We start from the raw sequence: 12,463 nt of genomic DNA, 5'->3' as shown, positions 1-12,463 counted from the left end.
AATAGCGGAAGAGCCTGATGTGGGGCTCGATCCTATAACGCCAGGATCACGCCCTGAGCCGAAGGCAGACGCCCAACCGCTATGCCACCCAGGCGCCCCTATTGTAGCTTCTTCTTAACTGTCTTATGCTGGTGGCTTCCACATGGACAGCTGTGTCCCTGAACCTGAGATCGGTGCAATATTTCCCATGAAATGGAGCAGTGTCATGGGTCCTTTTGAGAATTGGGTGACAGCAGCAGGCACGTGCCCTCTTTCCCCCAGCCCCCACCCTTCTGTTATGCAAGCAGACTTGCGCTTATGTGTCATTTTAGAGGGTCAGAGACCCTCTCGTTTCCAACAGTTGATCCTCAGTGAGAATTCCTGTTGTGGAGCTCGTGCATTTGGGTGTCCCACTAATACCACAGTGTAAAACCCTTATGATTTCATTCTTCATGTGCATGCTTTCTTCTCTTCAGTATTTCTCCCAAACTTTCTGCGTAGGACGTCTGTAATGCTCTTCACCCACCATCCCTGTCGCAGTGTACCCTGTGACTTCTTTCTCTAACAGCCTTTTGGATCTACTCTTCTGACACTCGTGACTAATAGCTTTTCCAGTATTTGTTCTCTTGTGTACCGCTAGTGTTTTCTAGTTGGTTACCCCTTTCACTTATTCCCACTTTATTACTGTCAGTTTAGTTCTTCTTAAAGTCTTTTGCACGTGGAAGACTCCCATATGGCACCAGAGGGCATAAGATGGGGAGGGTCACCTGCCACACAGTCAAGCCCTTCCCCTCCTGTTAATCCCCAGAATGAATCACACCTAACCATTTCTACGTTTAGAACTTCTGATGGCTTCTTCCGTAGCATGAAATAATACGTTTCTGGTTCTTGATGATCCCGTGTGGTTGGGGGCTGCTGACTCCCTCTTTCCACTGTGAAGTATGACTTGTCCACCTCCCTGGCCAGCTTCCAGTAGCCGTTGGTTTCAGTCCCACTGCTGGTTTCTCTTTCAGATTGAACCTGCATCTTCACTTGAGCTCTCTGCGCTCCTCGCTCTGTGACACCGCTGTCCCTGCGCTTCCATCCCACCCCCTGGTTTTCTCGCTTCACAGTTGAGACATTTGCAGTCTTCCTCCCTCTGTCATTAACTGTGTTCTTATGTTGCAGGTGACTTCCCCCCACACCCACTCCTTCTGGAATCCCTTTAAACTTGTCAACCATGGGTTTTCAGGAATATGTCACTAGCTAAAGTTTTTGGGGTTTGTGGTTTCTTTTTTCCTCTTTTTTTTCTTTAGCTAAGTACTTAATGGACCTTTTCCATTCGAAGACTTACAGCCATTTAAACATTTCTTCTCTCTGTTCTCTTTTTTGGGAACTCCTACTAGTCAAATGCTGGCCTTTCTGGGTTATTTATTTTCTCATGATATTTCTCTTTCCTCATTTTTTGCTTTTTTTTTGTTCTGTATTCTTGGCGATATTTTTAGTGATATATTCTAGACCAGCACTTTCTAGTAGAAATACAATATGGGCCATATATGTGATTAAAATTTTTCTAGTGGTCATATTAACAAATGTAAAAAAGAAACAGGTGAAATTAATTATAATTACTATATTTTATTTAACCCAGTCTATCTAAAGTATTATTTCAACATGAAATGTGTATAAAGGTATCTTACATTCTATTTTTCATACCAAGTCTTCAAAATTCGGTATGTGTTTTACACTTACTGCACTTTTCTGTCCAGACAGGCCACATTGCAAACGCTCAGGAGCCGCATGCGTGGCTCACAGCCAGCTAACGGGGTAACACAGTAGTAGATCGCCTGTTGAAAGATGAATCTTAATCTCAGGACTATTTTCTATTTTGTAATTATTCCCTTTTTAACAGCCTGTTCCAAATTTATGATTATATCTTAGGCCTCTCCGATTTCTCTTCCCTTGCCTGAATCTTCTCTCTCCCGTAGAGTTGAATTGTTTGTCTTACTGGTTTTACTCAAGTATCTGGTCATCTTTAGTGGTCCGTTTATCTCTAAACAGATTGAGATCGAATAGCGTCAGTGCTTGGCTTGGCTTTCCTCTTGCATCATGGAGGTAAGGTCTCTGCTGGGCACGTTCCTCCCTGACCAGGAGGATTGCCGGGAGGTCTGTGGAAGTGGGTGGAGTGAGTAGACTGGTGGGCTCTCCTTTAGGGTACAAGGGTGGGGACACCACAGATGCTGAGCTACCCCTAGTGCCACCAGAAGCCCTGACTCACCCGAGGCAGCGTGTTGAGTTTGTTTAGAGAACAGTCTTCTGTGGGAAATGCCATCCAGTGAGCTAAGGTTGAAGAGGAGAGGGGTGGCAGATGCCACAGTTCTTCAGACAAAGTGTGAGTTTATTAATCGGCCTGATTGTGACCATGTGGCCCCCTCCCAGCCTCTGTGTCTGCTGGCCTCACAGTGGGGGGGAGGGTCTCTCCAGGTTGCTCTTGTCACATGCGCCTCAGCCGCTCTCACTCAGTATGTGTTCTGGTTGTGGCTGCCTTCGCTCTGCAGCGAGGTGAGAAGGTTCCAGGCGCTGTTTGTTCCCTGTGCTTACGACACGCCAGGACAGGGAGTGGGGTGGGGGCGTAAACAGCTTACCCCCATCAGACGGAAAACAGTAGACATGGCAGAGGATATTTAGTGCTCTGGGAGGAGACCCAGCCGAGTAGAGGGGAGTGTGTGTGGCGGAGGGGGGAGGGGAGGCTGGTTATAATTTTAAATAGGCTGATCAGGGTGGGTCTTACCGAAACAAAGGTAGGAGCTAGCCTGGCCAAGCAGGTGTCCGGGTGAAGTGCTTTGCACGAAGAGGGAACAGCCATGCAAAGGCCTTAGGGCAGGATTGTGTGTGTGAGTACGAGGACAAAGGAAGAGGCCACAGCGGTTTGGGCAGAGAGAGCAAGGATAGAAAGAAGAGTGCTGGGTGAGTGTGAAGCTAATGCAGAGTCTATCTGCAGGACCTGGCCAGTGATTGCAGAGAAGGTAGCTCTTGTTCTGAGAGAAAAAGGGACCATTGAAATTTTTTTTTTTAAGAATTTATTTATTTTAGAGAGAGAGAATGGGGGAGGGGCAGAGGGAGAGGGAGAATCTCAAGCAGACTCTCTGCAGAGTGTGGACGTGGGGCTCAGCCCCACGATCCTGAGATCATGACCTGAGTGGAAATCAAGAGTCGGATGCTCAACCGGCTGAGCAACCCAGGCGCCCCTGAATGGCTTTGATAGAAATGATTCGGCTTCCCATATTAACTGTCAGTCTGGCTGCTCCATTGAGGCTAGCCTTTGGAGAAGCCCGGATGGAGGTGGGCGCAGGGCGGTGAGTGCAGCCCAGCAGGAGAACCAGGGAGGCTGTTAAGGGAAACACGGTGGGATGTAATGGTGGCTTTCGCCAAGTCACAGAGGTGGCCAGTAGGCAGATTCTGACGCTTTCCGGGGGGATGTGTGGGGTATGAGGGGGGGAAGTTGTGGCTTTTAACCTAAGCAAGTGGGTAGGATGGAGTTGTGCTCAACTGAGATGCGGAAGACTGTGAGTAGAGCAGGTTTTGTTGGGAGGTACCAGCGGTGAACTTGGAGAATGTGAGAGGGAGATGTTCGTTGGACATCCACGTAAAGATGTAGAATGGGCACTTGGATATACTTGTCTACGGAAACTGAGGAAAGAGGTCTAGACTTACTCTGCTCTCTGCTGTTCGTGCTTTCATGACCTTGATGATAGAGTTGGTCTGCTGACGACCCCTCAGTTTTCTACTTTGTCCTGAGTTGGTTTATGGAAAGTTATGACTTTCTGGAATTCCAGTAGAATCTTGGAGTGGGGGGAGACTTGAATACGAGTCCAGATAGTCCTGCCGTGTCACTTCGCCCTCAGCACTCCCGAAGGCCGGCCCTTCTCACGTCCAGCTTTGCTGTTTGGCCTGACGTCTGAGGACCCCCCTGCGCGTCCGTCCCCTCTCTCCTGGCCGTCTCTCCACACACCGCTCTCAGGTTCTCCTCTTCTGACTGCGTTATCATCATCTGTAGATTCTTCTCCAGGTATACTGGTGGCTTCTTTTCTGAACTCTTAAAACTTCATCACACACTCTCTTATTTTATATTTTACCATTTATTCAGTTTACAGCTGAGTCTCGCCTCTGCAGCGAACATTATAGGCTCTTTGAGAGTAGAGACCTGAATAAAGTTTCTGAGCAAAAGCCAAGAAGTTTCTGGTACTAGAATTCATGTATCTATAGATGTTACGTATGAGAGGCAGAAAACATATGAGTTTGTACGGTTCAGGGACAGTTAAGTGTGGTAATACGCGCCATTTTCATGCGGCTTGGGCTTTTCTGTCTGTGCTGTTTGGGCGGCGCTGGGAGCTTCCCTGAGGAGATGCGCTGGGAGCCGTGCCTTGAAGAGGAAGCAGAGTAGGGACTTGTGGTCCTAGAAGGGAGGAAATTCCAGGCCGAAAGAGCAGAGATGTGTAAGGGCACGGGGGTGCAGACAGCCCTGTGACACGGTACCGCCTCAGGACTGACAGAGCAGTCCGACGAGTAGGTTGTGTCCAGCTTGTAAAGTGCTTTTTTCCTGAATTTGTTGTATAATAAAAAGGCACCTTGCTTTTTAACACTTTAGTATTCTCAGATTATGAGAAAGGTATGCCATTTTCCTTTGGCCTACATCCCGTAGGATCTGTTTTTGCCCCCGGTGAAACCGTATTTGGAAGAAGATACTTTGAGTACATTTTTATACAGGCGCTTAGCACTGGCGTTTGTCTCCGCAGCAGCGCGTGGCTGGACCGCAGGATGGCGGCAGGATATGCAGCATGGTCCGCTCAGAAATTGGGTTTCCAATAGAAATTCTATTTCCAAAATTTATTTCATGTGGTTATTTATACAGAAACAAATTCTCTTGTGTTTGGTTTTATTTTCAGAGGCTTGATACAATACCCTCGGCCAGCTTTTGTGACCTTATTAACTTTGGTTCCTTAACTGGCTCTTTTCTATGCCATTACTGCAAAAAGGGGAATGAAAATGCCGATTCATTTGCATCATAATATTCACCTGTAAGATTTGGATAGTTCTATTTTTAGTATAAAGTTCATATTATAATAAATGATATATTTGTGTTACTGCTTTTAGGCAAGCTGTTGTTAGGGGTATCATGAATTGATTTTTTTTTTTTAAAGATTTTATTTATTTATTCGACAGAGATAGAGACAGCCAGCGAGAGAGGGAACACAAAGGGGGAGTGGGAGAGGAAGAAGCAGGCTCATAGTGGAGGAGCCTGATGTGGGGCTCGATCCCGCAACGTCGGGATCACGCCCTGAGCCGAAGGCAGACGCCTAACCGCGGTGCCACCCAGGCGCCCCCATGAATTGATTTTTGAAGGTGGCCAGGTGGTTTGTACTTGGTGAGCAAGTAGTGATGAGTAGGGAGAGAATGATAGGAACAGTGCGCTCCTCCAGGCATTTGTATGTTGGGTTTGCATAACAAACTTCATAGGATTTTTCCTCAGAACCATAAATTATTAATGGGTTATTTTAATTAATAGCTAAGAATTCTTCTTCTTTAAGTTGTTTCTTCTGAAATAGCTATGAAAAAGGAAATTAATTACTAAAGAAAAGCTTAAACAACATATTTAGAATTTGGTTTGTTTAGGAAGGTCAGCTGCACTTTGAAGAACATTAGTTATATAACATGACAGGTAAGAAATGGCTGTCCACTTTCTAGTTTCCAAAATTGTGTTGATGAGGGATGTTATGGATTGAATTGTGTCCCCCAAGTAAGACGTCCGAATCTCCAGTATCTCAAAACGTGAACCTTCATGGAAATAGATTCGGTAGTTAAGATGAGGTCATACTGGAGTGGGGTGGGCCCTTAATCCAGTACGACTGATGTCCTTAGAGGAGGAGAAGGATACAGAAGGAAGATGGGCCTGTGAAGACGGAGGCTGACACGAGGAGAAAACCATAGGTTGGAGGCAGACACTGTGGCGATATACCTGCAAGCCAGGCACCTCCAAGAATTATCAGCCGTCAGCAGAAGCTGGACAGAGGAGTGGGGCAGGCTCCACCTCAGGGGCTTTACAGTTCTTGTGGGGATTTCAGGGTACAGCAGGGATGGTGTAAAGAAAAAGAATCAAATGAAAAAAATAGTAATTTTTAACGCCAGAACAAGGAAGAATTGCTCTGAAAAGTAAATGTGATCAGCCATGAATAATATAAGTGAATGTTGATGTATCCAAAGTGGCGGTATGGTTTGGTTGGAGGAACGAGGAGGGAGGTTTTGTGGGTGGGTGGGTAGGAACTAGCTCCTTCGTGCGGTAGGACGTCAGTAGATAATGGTCAGTCTGGGGGACTGAGAAGGAGCCGCTCTGAACAAGTCACTGTGTTTAGAAACGCGAGGTCAGTACCAGATTGGAAGAACTTGCTTCTGAAGAGCGAAATCAGGAGCGGGGAGGCTCCCTCCCCAGGGAAGGGATTCCCGCTTTGTTACAAGCTTTGTTGTCCTGCTGTGTGTGTGTTTTATAAGTTTCGTTGTTTTATTTCAATGAGGGTGAGTTCGAGTTGAAAAAACGAATGTTGACTTTGGATGTTAATCAGTCCCGTACCTTTCCTGTCGTCACGTGAAGGTAGGATAGTTTAGTTTTCTACTCATTTTTGTTTCATTTGTTAGTATCAGTTTTGGGTGCCTACTCATATTATTAATATTTGGCTTCTTTGACAATGATGAAAAACATATTTAAGAAACGTGAGTCAGTCCTGTGTTTAGGCTCAACATAGAACTCAATTTAGTTAATGTCTATAAATAGCCAGCAGATCAGCACCACTACCTGAAAGTTATAAAAGGGGACTAGTTGTCCCAGCACCCAAGCAGCGGGGCAGCAATGAGGGTTTATAGCCCCCCGGTTGGCCTTCACAGGCCGGATGGACCGAGAGTCGACCGCCTCCTCCTGTAAGTACGGGCCTCATAACGTTACATCTTGATTGTCTTGTTTTGTTTTATCACACTTTCCGTTTGCTTGCTAATAGAGAAGTGAAATACCCATGTGATGTGATCAGAACACATTCATGTAATTTTATTTTCTGACAAATGTCAGGAACATTGTTGTGTTACTAAGTGTTATCAACTCAGATTATTTTCTGAGTCTGCTCTCCTTTACTTCATTGTGTCAAAATTTAAATCATTCGTGATCTACCTAACACTCTTCCGCATAGGTAAGGGTGTATGAAATGTATTTTTAAACTTTAATTATATTTTGCTTGCTTAAAAAAAAAGTCTTTGAGTCAACATAAACTAAATTTATGTCTGAATATATTTAAGAAAAGTCTATTAAACTCATTGTTGGCCAGTGCTTTGGGCATCTCTTCACTTTGGGGGACAGCTCTTTCAAGGAAATAGGTATTTTGGTGGTGGGAGGAACAATTTCTGATTTTTTTTTTTTCAGTGCTTTTGGTGGCTATAATATTGGTCATTTGCACTGCAATTGTCTTTCAAAAAAATGTGTATTTTCTCAGAAACTTTCAAGTTGACGTAAAATACATATCCTAACTTAAAAGTTAGTCTGGTAGAATTTTTGCGTAGTTCAGAAGTCAAGCCCTTGTATTTTGAGAAAGTCTTCAGATGGTTCTGAGTAAAGAACAGTTGTAGACACAGCTCTGGGAAGAAGAGTCAACGTGTGTTTCATATCTGTGAGTTGGCAGTGATATTTTTAAGAAAAGCAGGGTTTATAAACTTGGAAACTGTCCCCTAAAAAGATAATACAGATGTCCTGCTTTAGAGGTCAGAACATGAATGTCAGGTTTATATATCATCCAATTTAGGTGGGAATTATTCATGCTACTAAAGATTTGTAAGCCTGAGATTTTCCTTTTTTTTTTTTTTTTAATTTTATTTATTTATTTGACACAGATAGAGACAGCCAGCGAGAGAGGGAACACAAGCAGGGGGAGTGGGAGAGGAAGAAGCAGGCCTCGTAGCCGAGGAGCCTGATGTGGGGCTCGATCCCATAATGCCGGGATCACGCCCTGAGCCGAAGGCAGACGCTTAACCACCGTGCCACCCAGGCGCCCCTGAGATTTTCCTTTTGACACACTACTTTGGGAAATATATATAGATGTGCATCTTTTCAGTGAGCAGGCTAAAAAGTGGCCAGGGACTTGAACCACCTCTTTTTTTACCCCCTTCAAATTAAGAAAATAGCAGAATTTCTTGGAGCTGCCTACTCCACTCACTGTCCGTGAACTTGGGAATCTCTCTGGCGTCATACTCCTTCTTGATCTTTTACAGACTGAAAACCCTTGAATAAATATTAGGTTCTGACATGTGGAATAATCTTCCTAAGTCAGGACTCCCTGGCTGCAAATGTCATTATGCAGTAATTCCTTGAGATCTGGCTTTCTGCCTGTGGCTTGAGCTTACTTTTTGTGATAACAGCATTGTGTTGCTTGGAGAAATGGCCATCAGCTGGGAGGTAAAAACAGCAACAACAGCGAAACAAATCAGAACGTCAATTGCAGCGTAGTCTTAGGGTATCATATGGTGTAGCTGTATTAATAACATAAACTCTGAATATTGATTTCACCGGGAATGTGCATTCTCCCGTGATTGTGCTGGGAGAGGCTTGGGTGTGGTGAGGGAGCCACCAGAGTTACCTGTGGGCAGTATCTGAAGTTAAAAGAAAAGCCCAAAAAGAGTTGAGAGTAATTGGAAATGGGTGGGAAGGTTGGAGCAATGAACTGTTGTTTTTTTAATAAGCTTTATGTACCTGTATTATGTTGACAAGAATAAAATGAAAGAGGTGATGTGGAAACGGGAACGGGCCTAGGAACCTATGTCTTTTCATCCTAGATTTCTTGGTGAGCTGCTGTAGTCTGACGCTAAGTAGTTTCCCTTAGCTTCTGTGCACAGATGTATTCTCATTAGAGTACTACAGGTATAGCTTTCCCTTTTAGACCCAGTAGATTGCTTGGAGTATTACATTAAAGAGTATGAGTGCGCTCGTACTTTTTGACACATATGGTGTGTTTTAAATATAAGTCCCAGCCAAGTTCATTTATTAGAGGTCATTACAGAAAGAACCGACTCTTCTCTAAGTTACTATTGAAAGCATCCTTGTGATACCCCGAGTTTTTGCTTTCACCCCTGTAGCGATATCGTTACCCCTCAGAAACTCTGGCAGCTAGTGCTTTGTCTGGCCATGTCTCGAAGTCAGTACTGCACTGTAAGGATCTGCCTCGGGCCGGTGTCTGACGCGGTGACTGCTTGCACTGAGTAGGGCTTCCCCCCACTCCTGTGCAGGTACTGTTAAGTACGGGGATAGGCCCAGAGAGAGGCTTCGTGCTTTTCTGAGACAAGTGGGGTTGGCTCACTTGTCAAGTGGGCTTTTCCCTTTTTGTGGTCAGTTCAGGAAACACGAAGGGGAGAGATTTCTGGAGAAGTCTTAGTGGTTTATTGGTAGTGCTGGGAGGGATGAAGGCTGGCATCCTCGCTCTGTCATTTAGCTCTGCCTCTACTGGGAAGTCAGCGGTTTATTAGCCAGTGCAAGAAAAGTCCTCGTGAAATTCCCGATTGTAGCTCACATTTATTGAGTGTTCTTAATCCCCCAGGAACTTTTTAAACAGCTTTTTAAGGCATTGCTTCATTTAATCTTAACCACCATGCTATGAAATATATTATGTATAAGATGGGGCTATTTTTTATTTTGGGGAGAGTTAACTTTTATAGCAAGACTATCGCTTAGGTACTTGGAGACATATTTGCCTGCTCTGTTACATATATGTATGGAAACATACAGTTTGCTTTTATGTTTCAGACCCATATACATTGGGCCTCTTTAGGTTTTAATATAATCACAGTGATTCCAAAAGCCAGCATTTGAAGTCCTAGAGTGAAAGGAGATTTTTAATTTAATTGCATAAATACTGAGACATTCCATACATTCTTAGACAAGGAGATTAAAAGACATGAATGTTTTTCTCATTGATCTTCAAATTTAATAAAGCATTAATAGGATTGAGAAGGATAGGTCTTGGCAGAAGGGGTAAATTTAACAAAGTGATTCTGAAGTTTAATCTAGAAGAAGCTAAGTGTCTGAGAATCATCTAGAAAAACTCAAAAAGAAGAGTGGTAAGGATGGATGCACCCTACTAGATATTTATTTCAGATGACAAACAGATCCACCAACCAGAACATTCTGGAATTTCAGAACTACACACATAAAGGTGGCATCCTAAATCAGGACCATGAGCAACTCTAAATGGTGCTGTGACGTAGCTCAGGGCTACACATCCCAAAACTAAGATGAATTTCATATAAACTAAGGGTTTTGTTGTAAAAACATGTAATTATGTAACTTTGTTGTGAGAAGGGGCTAAGAACAATTTCAAAGGCAGATCACATAAAGGAATACCAGCACTAGACTTTCTATGTAAAAGTTACAAGCCAGATCACAACTTCAACAAAGTTAACACGTTACGGTTTTAAATGAAACTGTAAAAATCAAAAAACCTTAATAAAAGTTGAAAATACATACGACCAGCATTTGTGACAAAGGGTTATTACCTTTAATAGAGAAAGGAGCTCTTCACCTGAGTATGGAATATGAACTCTCCTGGGAGCAAGCTGGTCGGAGAGCGTGTGCAGCCGTGTCTCGCACTGCGCTCCGAGAGGACAAAACGCAGGCTGTCTGTGGGAGCAAGCCTTTCAGCTGCCGTTAGAAATGGTGATCATGTTTGGTGTTGTAGAGGAGAAAGGGAATTCTCATCTTTGGGGCTGCTCGGGAGCCCAGCCACCATTCCTGAACACAGTTTAGAGCCATGTATCCAAAATCCTAAGATTCGAGTAGCTTTTCCCCTAGCAGACCTGCCAATTGTGATCCTTCAGAAGTGGTAGGGACAGGGTGCAAAAACAAATGAAGCCGACTTTTGTCCCACTACTGTGTGGCCAGCCCTGGTGTTTTCTAAGAGGACATTTGATACAGTGACGTGGTCACTACGGTGTTGTGTGTTCAGCCACTTGGAAAATTCATTTATTTGTAGCACTTTGTTCATGAACAGTGCAGAGTAGAGTGAGACGCTAGTGTCATGTGGGGATGATCCAGCTAGGTCGTTTTCATTTCTGTGACGCTGGTAAGTCCTCCTGTCCCATCTGTCTTCACTGGCGGATGTGGATTGCAGGCTCCATTTTGTGTCTGCATCAGAACTGAGGCGCGCATAGGTTCATCTGAAGGAGTGGGTGTTTCATGATGAGTGGCCATTGTTGCATATTTCTGATTTTTTTTTTTAATTTTTAAATTTCAGGCAGCTGCAAGAGCAGCAGCGACAGAAGGAGCTGGAGCGCGAGCGCGTGGAGCGTGAGCGCGTGGAGCGGGTGGAGCGCGAGCGCCTGGAGCAGGAGCAGCTGGAGCGTGAGCGGGAGCAGCGGGAGCGGGAGCAGCGGGAGCAGCGGGAGCAGCGGGAGCAGCGGGAGCGCGAGCGTCAGGATCGTCTGGAGCGCGAGCGGCTGGAGCGGCTCGACCGAGAGCGGGAGCAGCGGGAGCGGCAGGAGCAGCGGGAGCGCGAGCGGGAGCAGCGAGAGCGGCAGGAGCAGCTGGAGCGCGAGCAGCTGGAGTGGGAGCGCGAGCGCAGGCTGTCAGCCGCCGGTAAGAAGTGCGCGCCTCGCTTTGTCGCCCCGGTGCCGGGTGCGGGGTGCCGGGAGGGGCTGGGGGGGGGCAGGCAGGACGGGTGGACAGGGCAAAACGTGCAGCACTTGCTACTTTACCATTTCCTTAGTCCTCTCTGTATGGCATTTATTGCTTGGAGACTTAGGAAAGCTCTGTGTAGTCCGGCTTTCTAATTCTTCGGACTCGCTGTAAATTGGCTATAAAGTGCATTGTGTGTTTATGGGAAATGTTCTGTATTGGGTGAACTAGGAATATATTTCCCTTTGGAGGTTGCTTAAACTGTCCTGAATCCTATAGGATTCAAGAAGTGTGCTTGATGGCACCCAAACCTGTCGAAGGAGGAAAACACCCTCTCTAAAATGGACTAGTACTTACGGATGTCCGAGTATTGCGAGTGCTACAAATAAATTAGTGAAAACTTCTAAATCTAATGGAATTTATTGAACAACATTAAGGGTTAAGAGAAAACTGAAAGTTTGAGACATTCATTAAAATTGACATTTATTGGAATAGGATTTAAGAATTATTTTTCGGTTCCATGTGGCCTGTATCAAAGGTCTCAGCGTGGATCTCAGTGTGGTTGATTGGTTTGTTGTTTGCGTTAGTTTTTTTTTTAACTGCCTAATTATTTTCTGGGGTGATAGCCAACAGAACAACACTTATCCACAAATAAGCATTGAATAGGGGGTTCCTAGCCCTTTATAAAACTTTTTGTCAGTTTCGCTATTTGTTCTTAAAAGACCAGCAGACGTATTCTTCTGTTTATGGTCCTATTCATGTAATTTTAATGTCCTTTTAGTGGGCTAAATAATGAGAATTAAGATACAGTCT

General features: G+C 44.8%; 1 protein-coding gene across 1 annotated transcript in view; it reads left to right on the top strand.

Moving 5' to 3' along the window:
- The window catches only part of ENAH (ENAH actin regulator), a 112,879-nt gene that overhangs the window by 82,366 nt on the left and 18,050 nt on the right, over positions 1 to 12,463 (top strand). Inside the window, exon 5 of the mRNA XM_034667631.1 lies at positions 11,271 to 11,611. Coding sequence (XP_034523522.1) covers positions 11,271 to 11,611 — 341 coding nt within the window. The remainder of the gene's footprint in view (positions 1 to 11,270; positions 11,612 to 12,463) is intronic.

The sequence above is a fragment of the Ailuropoda melanoleuca genome, chromosome 8, assembly GCF_002007445.2.
Source record: "Ailuropoda melanoleuca isolate Jingjing chromosome 8, ASM200744v2, whole genome shotgun sequence".
Lineage (NCBI taxonomy): Eukaryota > Metazoa > Chordata > Mammalia > Carnivora > Ursidae > Ailuropoda > Ailuropoda melanoleuca.
This window is presented reverse-complemented; position numbering and strand designations above follow the sequence as displayed.